At 38.5% G+C, this 16,445-nt stretch overlaps 1 protein-coding gene across 2 annotated transcripts in view; it reads right to left on the bottom strand.

Annotated features, from left to right (window-relative positions):
* RORB (RAR related orphan receptor B) overlaps positions 1 to 16,445 on the bottom strand; it is a 57,937-nt gene that overhangs the window by 26,467 nt on the left and 15,025 nt on the right. For both annotated transcript variants that reach the window (XM_079926193.1, XM_079926192.1), the window contains 2 exons: positions 1,915 to 2,036; positions 170 to 302 (listed from right to left, as the gene is read on the bottom strand). In XM_079926193.1, the coding sequence (XP_079782319.1) occupies positions 170 to 302; positions 1,915 to 2,036 (255 nt within the window). The remainder of the gene's footprint in view (positions 1 to 169; positions 303 to 1,914; positions 2,037 to 16,445) is intronic.

Here is a 16,445-nt window from a genome sequence, read left to right as displayed (position 1 = left end):
GACTATCAGGGCATTTTTATTACTGAGAGTTTCCTTTGGGAGTTGGCTGACAGCGTGGGTGGTAAAAATGAGCTACATATCGGACGGAGGCTTTTCTAGAACTAACAGCAAGCTAAGGGTCAACCACATCCGGGTCTAAAATAGGCCCCCCATGAATTTTCTTGCTTACCTGACTTCAGAAGTAGGATTTGATCATTTTGACAGAGTTCCATGAAGCCTGTTATCCGCTTTGCAAACTCTACCACATATTGGATGGCGTGAGTGATCTGGATGGCACATTGCTGCCACAGTGCTTCCCTGGACTTCAAGAGAGAAAACACAGAATGTACATAGAGCAAAGAACAACTCGGAGACTCAGTAAAACACTCAAGGTTGCCCTAACTGGCGCTTACCTGTCACTTGGGGTCCATGGTAGGAACTTACCCACCTTTAGAAGAGAGGCAGTATTTTCTAAGATACTGCTTTGACCTCTTTGAACCTTGATACACCACAATTATAAAGTAATGAGGCTAAAATAATGGAAATATTGCAATAGTACAAAAAGATAGGCATTTATAGTTTCTTTATTATTTTGCCTCCTCCTCACCTAAACAAACTCAAGCTCTTAGTCTATTTTGTAAAGTCAAACTCTTACACTGAGGAATAGCAATTTCATTCACAGGCTTCCAAAAAATTATTTCCACGTGTACCTGACAGACACTAAGTCTGTAATATTTTTATGTTGTGTTCTTTTCCCAGAACTTATGGAGACTGCTTTTTGGTACAAAAAAAAATTCAAGGGGGCTCCCCTGGTGGCGCAGTGGTTGAGAGTCCGCCTGTCGATGCAGGGGACGCGGGTTCGTGCCCCGGTCCAGGAAGATCCGACATGCCGTGGAGCGGCTGGGCCCGTGAGCCATGGCCGCCGAGCCTGCGCATCCGGAGCCTGCGCGTCCGGAGCCTGTGCTCCGCAACGGGAGAGGCCACAGCAGTGAGAGGCCTGCGTACCGCAAAAAAAAAAAATTCAACGGAAAAGACATCAAATCAAATCACTCTCTTAAATAATATAGAACTCTGGAAATGTATTTTGATCCTTGGGTTATTTTCTTTGGAATGGGAAACATAAATCCAAGTTATGTGTTAATTCTGTTTTTTATTGACCATAACAATACCTATGCTTTTGTCTCCTTATTTATATAAAAGTGGTAAGATTTAATTATTCCACTGGAGAAAAATCAGTATGTTGTAGTCATATATTTCTATATAGACACATTTATATATTTTATTAAAATTTCATTTACCAGTAGGTTTTGTGATTATGGATCTCAATCCTGTAGAAAATTAATGTGAGTCAAAACAACAACAACAAAAACAGCAACAAATTTCTTCTCTTAAAACCTTCTCTAATGGACACAAAAATAATCAAAATAATAATAATAACAGTAAAAATGTAGGGTGAGTTGTCCCTTTTTCCTTTGGTCCTTTTTAAACATGTAGGGTAAGAAAAAACATTCAGAATGCTTTGTTGCATATCTTTGTAGTGTAAGTTTGCAGCTATTATTCCTGCTATGACTTTTTCAATTGCTCCTATTCCTTGCCTGGCTGCAAGAAACCACTATGAGATGTCCTAAAATCACCTGATGTGGGCACAGTCTCCCCAGTCACTCAAATAGGGCAGTGGTTTTCAATCGGGGTCGTTTTGCCCCCCAGGGAACATTTGGCAACATCTGGAGACATTTGGGTTGTCACAACTATGCGTGAGGGGATGCTACTGGCACCTCGTGGGTAGAGACCAAGGATGATGCTGAACATCCTACAATGTGCAGGACAATCCTTACAGCAAAGAATTGTCCAGTCTGAAATGTCAACAGTGCAGAGGTTGAAAAAGCCAGAAACAGAGAAATCACAGAAGAACTTTCCTGTAGTTTCCCAGAGTACCTTGCTTTGATACGCTTTAATTTCTTCATATGTGTGGATCTGCCATGCCAGCTGGTGTAGCTCCTCCATGGTGTACTGACATGTCTCCAGATGGGACTTAATGATGTTCTGCGCAATTCGGTCTATGAGAAAGAATATCAGTTTGAGGGTTTGTGAATAAAATCCCACTCTGCGGAAAGAAACCTGCTGTTAATGTGTTTCCTGTAGGAATGCCTTTTGGAGCTACTCCAATTGTATGAGCATGTCTTTAACATTACTATCTATTTAAAAATCTCCAGACAAACTCTTTACTGCTTTTTTTCAATTTTCAGTCTTTTTATCAAAATTAACTGCCTTTTCCTCCTCTTTTTGGTCACAAAACTGGGGCCTTAAAGTTTTAAAGTGTTCAAATAGATATTTATTTTAAAAATAAATACAAATTACCATGTACCATGTTTCTTGATTTTGGGCCTGAAAGTCCACTCACAGTCTTGTAACACTTGTCACACTGTAACAGTCAGTGTAAATTCCAAAAACTTTAAAATATTTGGAAAATCACTAGATCCCCAGTGTTTATCTCAGAAAGGAGGAATTGAAATATAAATGTTTTGCTTATATTTTAAAAAGGGAGGATTAAACAATAATCTAAAAAAATAGTTTTCTATAGAGGAAAGAGAAGAGAATGGGGGCACAGGGATAGAAGCCAGACTTCTCTGATGGTATTGTTTTTGTAGATGTTACTTTGGAACCACGTAGATATCTTCCATAAATAATGTGAGAGGGAGATGAAATGATATGGACTCATGAGGTGATAATTTTGAAGCTGGGTCATGAGGGCCCTTATATTCTTCTTTCAAATTTTTCATAAGATAAAATTTTTCCCTGAAAAAGTTAAAAAAGAGGAAATGGTTTTACTCATTAAAAAAGTAGAAATAAACACAATCAATTTGGGGGGGCCATTTATTCCAAATGCGTTGTATTTAGTATTGTATCTTAAATATCGATTATTTGGGGTTTCGAGGTATGGAAGTTGAGTAATAGAACCAGACATAAGAGCTCTCCTTAACAACCTGCAGGGGGTCCCCCGAAGTGGGATAGAGCTGGCAGAAGGTCCCCTCATAATCCCCCCTCTGCTATTTGAACATGTGAAGGTGACATCTTGGAATTCTGTACTTAGGAATTCTGTAAGTGGGATATGAGTAGAATGAAGATGACCAAATTTTCTGCCTGGTAACTGTTCTTGGCTCATATAGAAATGGAGTTTTTCTTGTGTTTCAGGTGGTGCCAGTTTAAATGCAATTTCTGTTCTTTCTAAATAGCAATATTTCATTTCTCCAGGGTAACTCTCAAAGCAGTACTCAGGTCCCGTTTTCTTTTTGTACCTTGCTAAGCTTCTGGTATATATGGAGTGAAATAAATTGAGTTTTAGTAACGTAGAGAATAAAAAATGTAAGCTTAAGCTTCTAATGCACCTTCGAAATAAAAAAATCTCGTATATCCATTGCCTGGCACATTATAAACACTGAATAAATGGTAGCCACGATTGTCATTATTAGGACATTCTACATAGTTTTTCATCAGGGAAGGAATCTGACCACCCAGTGGAGATGAAACGGAGCTATTTAATTTTGGAATCAGTGCTACTGAAGGAAGATATTTCGATATTTATTAAAGTTGTTCAATCAGAACTATAAACTGATGGATGTAGAAGATGCTACAAAATGCTAACTTATGATTATGGCTATGCTCTATTGGATTCAGCATTGAGCATTTCTAGACTTTCATTGCTTATCATGTTATAAAAATCCTTTCTTTAAAAAATCCTATATTCAAAAATTTATTGAACGTCCTCCTATGTTGTAAAAAAGGGCAGGAAATATTCTATACATCATATTAAAATAGATTAGTATGTCATGCTTCATCATTTTTCAATTTCATTTGGGCAGTCTAATTACTTAGACTCTTAAAAGAACATATCTATTCCTCAGTAGGTATATAATGAAAACATAAGATTTTTATGGCTCTATAGTTTTCAAACCTTTATCTTCTTGGTGTAGTATGTTTTCATTTTCAAAGATATACCGATTTGTCAGTAATTTACAGGCTTCAGGGTTTATAAACAAAATTATAATTGCACTCAAAATTGCACTATGAAAAACTTTTTACCTGTTCCTTTACAATATCTCCTGAGAATTGCTGGCCAAGGTTTAAGAATTCCCTGGCCTTCTGCCACCAAAGTTTAGGGTTCTTTGGGGTATGAGGAGTGGGCATAATAAACATGTGGGCAGATTAAGCAAAATTGAAAGTTAAATCCACATGGATGCTTTAGGACTCAGCTCAGATGGCCATTCCTCGAGAAGGTTTCCCTGCTTCCCAGTGTCCCACGTAGAAGGGCCAGCTGCCATTACACTTTAATTCCACCCCCCAGCTGAACCTTTATTCCAGTCAGACTCCCACTGTGCTTATTTGAATGGATGTTTCTATACCCTTCAAGATTGTGAGTTCTTCAAGAGATGGACTGCAGAACCCAGCACAGTGCCTTCATATATTCATTCACATGTTCACAAATACTTTTTGAGAAGCTATTATATACCAAGTTAAGGTACAGAGTTTAAAAAAGGACATTTTCTTTTTTTAACAGGATCTTATAATAATATCATGTCATATCATGACGTAACAAATGCCCTGAGTTATTGTGGAAGCCCAAAGAAGAAAGTAACTAACTCAGTCAGAGGGAGGCAGAAAACTATCCACAGAGAAGATACCTGTTGACCTGGGTCTGAGCAGGAATTTGTCACATGAAGAGAAAGACGGACATCAGGTAGAGGGGATGATGGAAAGGCACAGAGAGAAAACTAGCTCTGAGCTAGATAACTGCTGACATTAAATGGTACATCTTTACAATCCTTACCTTTTACAAACAATTTCCCTTTGAGGAAAAAAGTGAGGTTCAGAAAGAGTGAGTGACTTTAGACCCATTTTTACAGAGCTAACAAATGGCGTTGAAATCAGCTCTGTCTTTCCCAGCAAAAAGTAGTGTTTGCAATACAGAGTGCATTGAAGAGATGGGGACAAAGAGACTAGAGATAGACACTGTGACTGGAGATGGAACAGCTGCATAAGCATGGCCATGGAGTTTGGATTTTACCTTGTAGGCGATTAAGAGCTAGTGGAAGCCGCGAAGCAGGAGAGTGACATGGTCAGTTTTTTGTTTTAAAAGGGTGATACTGGCCATGGCAAAGCAGATGAGATGGCATTAAGGAGTAAGTGAGATTAATCAGGCTGTTGTGAAAAATACAGACAAGATATGAGGAGCTTCTAGAACAGGTGAGAATGACAGAGTCAGAGTGGAGGGGCGAGATTCAGGACAATTCTGAAGGAGGATTGCATAGGACCAGCAGGGGGGGGGTGGGTGTGTGTGTGTGTGTATTAAATATAGTAGGTACTCAGCCAATGTTGAGTTAGTAAAGATAATGTTGAAAATATCCATCCATCCATTCGTCCCCTCGTTTTCTGCTTTAGTTGACAAAGGATTTTAGAAAGCTAAGACTGACCCTTTGTTTGATGATCTTAAAGCCTAAGCACTCATGATGGCTTTAACATTAAACATGGGCAATTATTTCCCATACCCTTGTGGTGAGAAGTAAAAGGTAAATCTCTTTTTGACATAAGACATATATCAATGAAAGCTAAGACACAGCCGCAGCAGTAGCAGGAGCGATCCTTCTCCACTTCCTTTCACGGGTCTGCAGTGCAAAGGTGAGCCATGTGCAAAAACCGGCTTGACCCTCTCAAGGCTCAGGCTGGGGAGGGGGGGTGTCAATAAACCACACGGTAAAGCTAGACTTGGTCCCTTGGGAGCAAGGCCTGAAGGCTCATTCTGTCGATTAGAAAGATGCATGAACATCAGAGGAGATGGTCTGCTTGGACTGAGAGTCTGCAGTTGTGAAAAGGGGAGAAGGATTTAAAAAGAAGGGACAAAAGGGAGAGACAATGAATACAGTATGCAGAGTTCCTGCTGGGAGCCAAAGGAACTTTCAAGAGTCCTTGCCTGGAAAAATAGAAAAGGTAATAGTAAACGCTGTCATCTCTAGGGACCAACCACATGAGAAAGTCCAGACAAAAAGACTGAGGTAAAAGAGCAGGGGATCTGGAATCTTTCTGGGCAATCGCACACCCTTCATCCGTTTCCCTGATTTGGATTGCTGTTGCTTCTCAGAGCCCAGTTTCGGATCCTTTAACCAGCTTGGGCTGCAGAAAGCACATGTTGAAAGAAGGAGTCAGCACGCACTGTGCTGGGATAATGGGTGCAACAGAAATATGACTGAATAATGACTGAATGATGGGAGATTCTACCACCTTCAGAGGTGATGCCCATGGACTCTACACTCTCCTTTTCCTGAGACCAGGGATGAGGCTAGAGATTTCTTAAGTGGACCTGAAAATGCAGCTATTATCTTCTCAGTAGTTAAGATTCTGTATGTATCAGTGAGACAGAGCTTTGTCCATTTCACTAAGAGTATGTGGGCTGTTTGATAGTTAATAAAACAACAACAAGGAATGAGAAGAACAATTTTATATGCTCAGTCCAGTCATTCCTTTTCAGTCATGATGAGGGGAAATGTAAACACTGATGCTGGCAAGGGAAAACTGGGTGTGTAATTATAGGTTAAGAGTAAGTCCATGATCCTCATTTTCTATTTGTTAATTTCATGAAAAATATCCTGCTCTCACTTTGTCTTGCATCTCTTTTTTTCCCCAAAAAATTGCTGTTTTATTTTTAGACTTTGACCCTTATACTATTCTTGAAGGAAGGCTTATTGGAGCCCAAGACTTATAACTAATTAATAGAATTTGTAACTTCATGTATTAAGTAACTTTATGAGATAGAAATGACAACATGTGATTCAAATGAAAGAATAATCCTAGAAATTTTAAAATAATTGATATAGAGATATGTTTTTGGCATAGGTTGTGGTGATGGTTTCATGAGTGTATACTTATCTCCAAACCCATTAAGTTGTAGACATTAAATACAGACAGATTTTTGTATGTCGATTATATCTCAATAAAGAGGTTTAAAAAATAATTGATACAGGCAAATATACTTTATCATTTTTGATGAAAAATATTGAAAAATATTGCTAAAATTGTTACACTTCCCTAGAAGCTTTAGGGGTAGTCTTAAATCCACCTATGACAGGCAATAAGAAGAGAGAAATTAAATTTTTGAAGGGAAAACTAGAATAAAATTGATGGTAATTCTCAATAGTGTGTGCAAAAATTGTAGAACCCTGGGGCTGGAACTAATCTCCTTCCTTCATTTCCAAATGGACTGTATCTAAATAATTCCAGAAATTAGTTGGGTCTCCTGTCTCTCTCTGCAACTTTGGCTCCCTCCCCACACTGTGATTCATCAATCATCACTGTGATCTGTGGAATAAATCAAAGAAGTAGGAAGGAAGTCCCTCCTTAAGGTATTCACAGGTGGTTGAGATGTGCATGATATGTGTAAATATTAATACTATTTTGTGTAAATTAATTGTGTAAAAATAATATTTTGAAGTAATATTAAAGAAATAAATGAAAAATAAATTTTGTTAAGTATTAATTCATATAGAAAAGCAAAGTCTGGAAAGAAGTCATCTAAATTGCCTAGTACTATGTAGAAAAAAGGCTACATCTGCTTATTTTGGTGAAAAGTAAGTAAACTGACAAGTAAGGTGACAATTTCTTGTTTATAACTGTAATGTTATAAAATGTGGACCAGCTTGCAGCTACTAAAATAGCAAGTGACCTTCTGCAGCTCTGATTTCAACCACTCAGCGGGTTTTTTCCACCAAAGGGGCTTATTTTAGCTCTCACTAGACATTTCAGCAAATGGCGCTCTCCAAAGGCTACAGTGTCTCAGACACGGATTGCACGGGTGGTTTCATTAGAATCCCACATCCTGGGAGCGGGGAAAGTTGAGTATATCTTTAAAAACTGCTGCTTTCAGTGTTATTACCAAGAGCACCCGTGGCCCAACTGTATCAAGGCGAGAAAGCTGAGACTCAAAGCTATATATAGCACTAGAGGGGGCTGCATCTGAAGTCCCTAATTCTTTCTCCTCCCCCTCCTTTTTTTTTTTTTTCTTCATGAGAAAGGACGGTTTCTTCTTGGTGAACTATACCCCCTATTCATTTTCCTCCATAAGGGATTTTTTTTTTTAAACTTGGAAGTATTCTTCTTATAATACTATATCTCAGCCTCAATCAAAATGATTAATGAATTTTTAATTTATCACTTGCCTTAAGGATCTAGAGAACTGCTCAATTCTCTGTTTAGTTTATACTACTAGTGTGAAAGGGAAATTCTTAGGGGATTCGCTTTGAATTAATGGCAGGATATCTCTATGGACTTGCTCAAGGCAAGTTTTAAGTGCCTGCATTAGGTTTTCAGAATATCAAGATTCCTCAGAATCCACACTCTGAGGCAGTAACTCTAATATATTAGAACAATTGGTTTAAAGGTGAAACATTTAACCAAGTGTGCGTTTTGTCTTTTTGACAACACACTATCAGTTTTATACGTTTTTGGTCCTTAAATAGAACAAGTCTGCTGGTTAGTGTGTAATAGATGACTGTCAGAGAGGACAATGTTACTTTCGAGACCTTTCTGATTTTTCTAATCTCTATTTAGAGATGATGATTTTGGGGGCATAAATAGAATTGTGCTACCAGCATAAAAACGTCAATATTTAAGCTTAAAATAGCCATCTATTAGTTATCCATAGCCTCAATAGGGAGGTAATATTTTCAGCATTTAAGTTCTTCAAATTTTTTAAAGAAGAATTTAGGGGCATAAATAACCCATAACTTATTTGTTGGCTCAGTTTCAATGTCCAACCACTCATTACTCTTTTACCAGTGAATTAGGAAAGCTTCTGATCTCCTTTTCAAACAAATTCTATTGCCAATTATTACATCAGAGAATGGCATAACTGAGTTTTACTTCATGTAGATCTGAACCAAAATGTTGTTAAAGTGCTTCAGAAAAATATATTAACAAAATATAAGATTGTTACTAACTATAAAAATGATGAAAATGTGATAAAACACAACTCAATAAAATATGAACACAGAGAAAAACAGTGAAAAAATCAGATTAATACTACAAGTAATAATATCTGGGAAAGGACTGAATGAACAGATTAATAAATAAAATGGTTAAAATTTTATCAAATTTCAGGAAGTTCAGGTGAGAGTACTGTAATAGGAAGTAAGAAAACTGAAACTAAAGCAGAAAGAAAAACTGAAAGAAACCATAGGGCATTTGTATTTAAGCAGAGTATATCCAAAGGAAAAAACATCATACACAGCAAAACAAATTAACTATCTATGAGGGTGCCTTCTTAATAATTTAATAATGGAAAGCTGTCTTGGATCACAAGTGTTTTGTTTCATTGCAATAGTGCATGTCTAGTTTTGGGGAAATTACAGTTGCCTTTCTTCAAACTAGCTAAGAAAATTAAGAATATAGTATAAAAACATTACCTTTTGAAGCTAACTTTCATAGTAAAAGACCTCCTTCACAGAACAATCAGAAAAGATCAACGTACTTCAACGACCTAGAATTGGTGAGTTTTAAGGAAAGCAGCTTGTAGGATGGAGGACGCCAATATGAATCCATTGAGCCTTTTATTTTCACGCCCTTTGGGAAGTCACTTAACATTTTAAAGTCTTAGTTTCTTTGGGTTTGATTTTCTATCCATAGAAAGATTTGGCAGCAGTGATATTTTCTAAGGGCTGTGTAAAAGCATGGCGACTTGAGTCTAAGGGGCTAGATAGGAATTTCTCTTTCTTTTGACTCACGAGGGAGAAGTCTTGCAGAGTTACAGAAGGTGGGAGTACAGCTCACAGTCTTAAAAGTACTTTAAGTGTCTTAGAACAAACAAAAACAAGATAATCTAGAGCCCATGAAAATATTTCCCTACTCTCTTTTAAAAAGTACACCTCCTTGGGCTTCCCTGGTGGCGCAGTGGTTGAGAGTCCGCCTGCCGATGCAGGGGACACGGGTTCGTGCCCCGGTCCGGGAAGATCCCACATGCCGCGGAGCGGCTGGGCCCGTGAGCCATGGCCGCTGAGCCTGCGCGTCCGGAGCCTGTGCTCCGCAACGGAAGAGGCCACGACAGTGAGAGGCCCGCGTACCGCAAAAAAAAAAAATAATAATAAATAAATAAAATAAAATAAAATAAAAAGTACACCACCACACATTACCCAAAGGACACTTAGCGGGTCACAGATGATGAAAACCTAATTACGGAAATTGCTCACGGCCATCATTAGGACTGACCTTTACTATTTGGATTTTGTTGACATATGGATTGACCGTTAATTTAAACAGAAGCAATCCCTCCCCAACCTTACCCCCCTTTGGAAATGTAGCCAATATAATTCTGACCTTTAGGAAGAACTAATTCAGGAGAAATCTTTGGAGGCAATTTTTACATTTTCAAACATTTAGTCTAAATTTTTAAAAGTAATGATTGCTTAAATAATACATTTAATTGACTAATGTTTTAAAATAAGTGTTTTCTAAATAGTCTAGCACCAAATGTTCCTCGAGCAAACCTGTCTAAAAACCAAACAGCAGTTCCACAATAGTCTGCATAAACAGGGCTCAGATTTAAATAATAAATTTCTTCTCAGTAGTAAGGATATATCGTCATATATCCTTATCTATAGCTTACATCCTAAAATAAAATAAACAAAAAGTCTTGCCAGCTAGAAACATTTCCAACAGGTTTCCCCACATTTGTAAATATCACAGAAATAAATCCTGTACTGGTTGGCAGAGAGAGCCTGTTAAGTTGGTTGTATACCATGGTAATGAAAACCAAAGTGTATCAAGTTCCATCAACCTGGCCATCAATTGACATTTCTGTGTCCCATAGCCTATGTGGCATTTTAACCCCACCCAGCTCTTCCCAAAATAGGTGCTTGAAAATGTGGCTAAAGCAGTACCTATTCACCCCAGGCAGGGGAAAAGTGATTCAGAGCTCTTTCTAAGAGTTAAGTGTCAAGCTTGCAATACGGGAAATACTAGTCCACAGTGGGGCTGTTTCAGAGATTGTCTTATAAGCATAAACATTCCTTCCTTCAATAAGTCATAGGTAGAACCTCATGAAATCTCCTTCCCTCTTCCTTACTGCAGAATATTTCATATCTACTATGGCTTTTGAAACTGAGTGCATAAATTGGAATTGGTTTTCCAATAGCTTCCCAGTAGCATTTTTTTTTTTTTTTGGTTGGTGGATTTTAGAATCTTCTTAGGAAGTTCTGAATTCTGAGTCAAAAATTAATCCCAAACTAGCATCTCCAGGGGAAGTCTACTGAGGAAGATCAGTTTTGCATAATTTCAACTCAAAATAGAAAAGGTGATTTAAAAGATTTACCTAATCCAGTGAATGTTAGCACATACGGAAAGCTGTACTGACAGAGGTACAAGCATATAGTGGTTAATCTGCATACAGGTACTATAAATAGATATGCAGGTTTATAAGTACTTCAGCTGAGCATATATGTGTGTATTACTTATAGTGTAAATCATGTTTATATATGTTTAGAGCCTTGCTGGTCACAAAGTACTTTTGTATACATTATGCCATTTATTCCAGTTGTGGAGAATCATTGCACTGAGCACGACAGTAGAGTGACTACAACATATTACTAGGTGAGTTAAGACATCTTTTTCAGGTTGTTAAAGGATATCTAGAAAGATACAGATTTGAATGACTCTAGGGAAGAACTATAGTGTCCTCTGTCCCAGGATGCTCCAGAGTAATTCATGGCCATGGACTAGTTAACACTATAGTTGTGACCATGGTAAAGATCTTTTTTTTTTTGAGATAGAAGACAGGATTCTGGAAATAAGCAGCCTCTTGGGATGTAGTCTATGGAAAGCAGAGAACAAGGTAGTATGAAAATTTCAGAGGAGTCAGGTAAATCCCTCTCAAGTGACCAAGGTGATGTGGGTAGGCCTGGGGCTCAGTCAAGACCATATCTTTATTGTTTTGTCCCCCTTTTTCTTTCAAGAGGGGTTTGGGGAGGTGGTCAGGTTGAAGTGGGCCAGAGAGGACAGGTCGATTTGCCCTGAAGTATCCATACAGCGGCTCACTCTTTACTTTGTACATGAACTAGGGATGGTTTGAGATTGGCCACCAGCCTCTCATTGATCAGCTCCTGGCTGTCCTTGATGTTCATTTTTTTTTTTTTTTAGGAGTGTGGATGAAGAGAAGAGGCTGGTGCACACTTCTGATGTGACTGTGGTTATTAACTTTATAGTTGACAGGGTCATTCCACCCCATGGAAATTCCCGAGTGTGGTCCTACTCCTTGAGACAGCTGTTTCGGCATTGGTCAGGATTGCCTAGTTGCCTGTAAGTCCCCTCCCCTCCTCTCCACTACCCTACCCTTCTCCTTGGGAAGTGGCTGGAACAAAGGGAATATTTGTGCACATGGCCAAAGCTCCCACCAGGAGTTGGGAGAACCATAATCCTTCAAAGTCACTGAGCCCATCTGCCTTATTTTTCAGATGAAGAGACAGAGCTCCAGAAAGCTGAACTAATTTTGAACAAGTTCACGTGGCTAGTATGTGAACTAGCCATCAGGAGTCCCAATGTCAATGTCCCTTCCCTAAACTGCCTGCATAGGACCTGTGTTTGGGTGAAGGTGACAGGGGTGTCAGATGACAATGGAAGTTCACAAGATGTCTTCCCTCAAGGCAAGAAAGAAAGAACTAAGACACTGGATTTTCATGTCCCTTACTGCCTGAATGCTTTGTCTCATTAGTTTAGTCTACTTTCGTTCATTTTAATGACTTACTAGGTACTTGCTCCTAAATTGAATGCCTACCTGTATTTGATAAAGGTGCCACCAGAGGACATAGGAAATACATAGCTGGAGTTAAATTCTATTCTCTGTACCATTTCTGAATGAGTAGTTGAATATGCTTAATAGGTTTAGGCAGTTGTAAAATATTTACCTGTAAAAGCCTATATCATTGAAGCTGCTGTCTTATGACCATAGCACCTGCTTGGGGTTCTTAAAAAATAACAACTGAAATACCATCAACTTTTACAGAATTTCCCCCAATAAAACATCACTAGAAATACCTTCTATGTGTCCATGTAGCCTTGATGAAAAAAATAGTACATTACAGGGATTAGATCACCTTTAGGCCAATCCCTTTTTGTAATCTCCTCTATTAATACTCAGCTTCTGTAATAGATGAATTTGCTAAAAAAAAAAAAGAGGTTTATTTCTATTTTTGATGTTTAAAATTCCAGGCTCCATAAATAGACCACAAAAGGAATATGAAAGTAAATCTACATTGAAGATTACACAGGAGGGATCAATGAATTCATTGATTTCATTGTCTTTATCTGGAGAGAAAATTACTGAACAGCAAACTCAGATAATGTTTGTAAAAGGCAATCTATCCCCTTAGCACTGAAACTAATTTGATGGATTTTTTCCCTGTTTTTAAAAGCATGTTGTTTGGCTGTTTGAATTGTCTTGTTGTCTGGTACCTCATGGATACACTGTCAATCATCTTTGAGCTTAAATAAGCTTTCATTAAGAGTATTAGTCCTGCAGAATCCTCCAACCCATCTGAGGGCTATAGTGGGGGAGCAAAAACACGACCGTCCATTTTCTCTCTCTGCTTGTTTGCCAGTCTTCCTATAGCCAGCTTCCTTTCCCTGCCACCAACCACTGCAAAATTTTATTTGCAAAGATATAACACCTCCACCATGCCAGCTTGAAGTAAAATTCCTGCTAAACCCAGTTAAACCTGATGCCTAAATATTAATTTGCAGCTTACTTTTGCCCTTCTCTTATTTTATGGTGTTTTGTCCTATGGGATTTTGAGAAACCCAAGCATATTATTCTGGAAATGTTTCATGCTTTCCTCCTTGCTTACCCACATTTTCTTTTCAAGTCCCAAGACTATGGGAATAAAACATTCCTGAAAAGAGCTGTGGCACAGAGTAAGCAATACCCCCCATCTTCTTCACCTGCAGGAGAGTTTGTGGTATCGTCATGCTCGGGATTTAGAATACATGGCGTTGAACTGCAGTTATTTATTCTCATGCCTGCCTCCTAGACGGTGAGGACAGGAACCGTGTTCTCCTTGCCTTGAGTGCCTGGCACACACTACCAAACGTAAAATAGCCAGCTAGTGGGAAGCAGCCGCATAGCACAGGGAGATCAGCTCGGTGCTTTGTGACCACCTAGAGGGGTGGGATAGGGACAGTGGGAGGGAGACGCAAGAGGGAGGAGATATGGGGATATATGTACACGTAAAGCTGATTCACTTTGTTACAAAGCAGAAACTAACACACCATTGTAAAGCAATTATACTCCAATAAACATGTTAAAAAAAAAAAAGAATATGTTTTTGAAAGAATGCCTGGAAGTGTAGAGTAGTAGAATGAGCTACGTAAGAACTTAAGCTTTACCACATAACTAACTCTGTGCCTGGGAAAGTCACTCACTCTTTCTGACCCTTAATTTCTTCATCTGCGCAATGGGATGATTTCTTCCCTTCCCACCTGAAGGCACTGGTAGGAGGCTTAAATTGGCTAATGTGCATGAAGGCATTTTTCTGTTTCTGTCTATCCATAAGGTATTATTATTAGGGTTCCTGAACCTAGAAGTCTGTAGTTCCTTTGGTGCACTTTTAGAAAGACAATGGTTTTTCAGGAGGAATATTCCTGACTCATAACACTCAACTAATTGACTTTTGGGGATCTGCATGCTGTTGCTAGTATTGTTTTACGGTTCTTAAACATGCATTTTTGTTAAAATTTCAAAACTGTAAGACTGTATTCTGTATGGGCTAATCCAAAAACTGTGTTTTTTGGGTTTTTTTAATCTGCTTTTACAATGGCCCAATCTGGTTGTACAATTTCATTGTTCTCTCAGAAACGAGAGGAAGCAGATCAGTACTTCTAGCAGCCAAGAGTGATGTTAAAAAAATCTCTCGTGTGATATAGCCTCAATTCACGCAGTCAGAATGTGGCTAAAATCACATTTTCTTTTTTAAAAGGTTTTATATTTTATTTTTTGGTCACACAGTGTGGCTTGCGGGATCTTAGTTCCCTGACCAGGGATTGAACCTGGGCTCTGGCAGAGAAAGCACCAAGTGCTAACCACTGACTGCCAGGGAATTCCCCACATTTTCTATATTTGTCAGCACAGGCTTCTTTCTATGACAACTTGTCACCAGCCAGATTAGTATAGATCCTTGTTAATCAACTCAAGTCAAAATGTCAGCGTGCACCCTCTGTAAGCTCCTTTGTAGCGCCCAGTAGGACGTCAGGTAGGCAGCAAACACCAAGCAAGTCTTCTTGTGGGAATGCCATTAACTTGGGAGGGGCTCCCTGTGTTTGATGGGAAGAAACATCGTTAAAATAGTTTTTAACTATTTTAACTAATATAGTTTTGATGTTACTCTGACCTGGGTTCACATGCTTACTTTGCTTTTAACAAGTTTTGTAACTTCTGAGCCTCAATGTTTTCATCTGTAAAATGGATATACAAATAATTACATAACAGGCATAATAGGGTTGTTATAAGAGTTGAATATTGCTAGGCACCATTAGGGGCTCAATAACAGGTAATTAGGTAATGACCAAGAATGTTATTAAGTAATAATGAGATTAATACCATTATAATATCAATTATATTGATAATAATAATAATGATGAGGCTTATGCATGACAGAAGCTGTTCTAAGAATTTTCAAATATTAACTCATTTAATCCACACACACAGGTAGGGATTATTATTATCTCAGGTTTACAACTGAGACTCAGGTTGGGTAAACTGCCTGAGGGAAAAGGAACAATGAGGTTTTGAACTCAGGCAGTCCGACTCCAGAACCAAAGTTCTTAACTGCTGTACTACACCACCGATGCCCTCCTGCCCAATTAGACTGTTACGGATTCAGTGCTTTAGTGAAATGAGTGGCAGTTTTTTGGATCGTGCAGGAAAGCATAGTGCATCACATTGTTGTGGCTCTTGTAAGTACCTCCATTCGACACTCGAAGGAGTTTGTGTCCACTAGATGGCATTGCCGTTTTAACGAAATGGGAACCAAGGCAATACTTAGGCTTAGGAGCCTGCTAAATTTGAGAGCACTAGGAGAACAACCTAATTGCATCCCTAAAAGTCTGATGGAAGATATCTCCAAAATTTAAGGCAGATCTAGAGATCTCTAAAGACTAATAGTATCTTGAAATAAGTAAGAAAAATAAATGCTAGTTCATTTTGGGGTCACTGTCTGTGTAGAAAATCTGGATGAATTTGGAGTTTCTCTAGTTCATAGAGGAATAGACTCAAGGCCAGGAGGAGAATGACCTGGGTAGGGTTACTTGAACTTCATGTTTCTGGCTGTAGTTTTCTTTCTGTAATACCTCCCACTGATTCTAAATCACAAAGAAATTGTGATTTCTGCATTCTTAGAAGTCTTTCCTTTTTGGGTATGGATCAGATCATCCAACAATTG

The sequence above is a fragment of the Stenella coeruleoalba genome (genome assembly GCF_951394435.1).
Source record: "Stenella coeruleoalba genome assembly, chromosome: 7".
NCBI classification, from domain to species: Eukaryota; Metazoa; Chordata; class Mammalia; order Artiodactyla; family Delphinidae; genus Stenella; species Stenella coeruleoalba.
This window is presented reverse-complemented; position numbering and strand designations above follow the sequence as displayed.